This window comes from Nestor notabilis, unplaced genomic scaffold (genome assembly GCF_000696875.1).
Source record: "Nestor notabilis isolate BGI_N333 unplaced genomic scaffold, ASM69687v1 scaffold25889, whole genome shotgun sequence".
In the NCBI taxonomy this organism is placed as follows: Eukaryota; Metazoa; Chordata; class Aves; order Psittaciformes; family Psittacidae; genus Nestor; species Nestor notabilis.
In genome coordinates, this window is record NW_009945455.1 from 1,080 (window position 1) to 1,318 (window position 239).

Consider the following 239-nt stretch of genomic DNA (forward strand, 5'->3'; position numbering starts at 1 on the left):
CAAGCCCAAGATTCCCACAGGTGGGCCGTCCCCCGCCCTGCCAGTGCCACAGTGGCTGTGCCGAGCTGACCATGCTGTGCACCCCGCAGGATGCCTGCTTCAGCCAGATCCAAGAGGGGCTCCGCACGTACCACAGCTCCCTTGATGCTGTCCTGGAGCTGCTGCCCGGGCACGCCGCACTGGTGGAGACCCTGCAGCTGGATGCTGCCAACCTGTCCTCCAACATCCAGCATCAGGTG

General features: G+C 65.3%; 1 protein-coding gene across 1 annotated transcript in view; it reads left to right on the plus strand.

Moving 5' to 3' along the window:
- Window positions 1–233, plus strand: part of LOC104412244 (myelomonocytic growth factor-like) — a gene marked incomplete at both ends in the record, with an annotated part of 777 nt that extends 544 nt beyond the window's left edge. Inside the window, one exon of the mRNA XM_010022890.1 lies at window positions 5–233. Within this exon, the coding sequence (XP_010021192.1) occupies window positions 5–233 (229 nt within the window). The remainder of the gene's footprint in view (window positions 1–4) is intronic.
- Window positions 234–239: the final 6 nt, after the last annotated feature.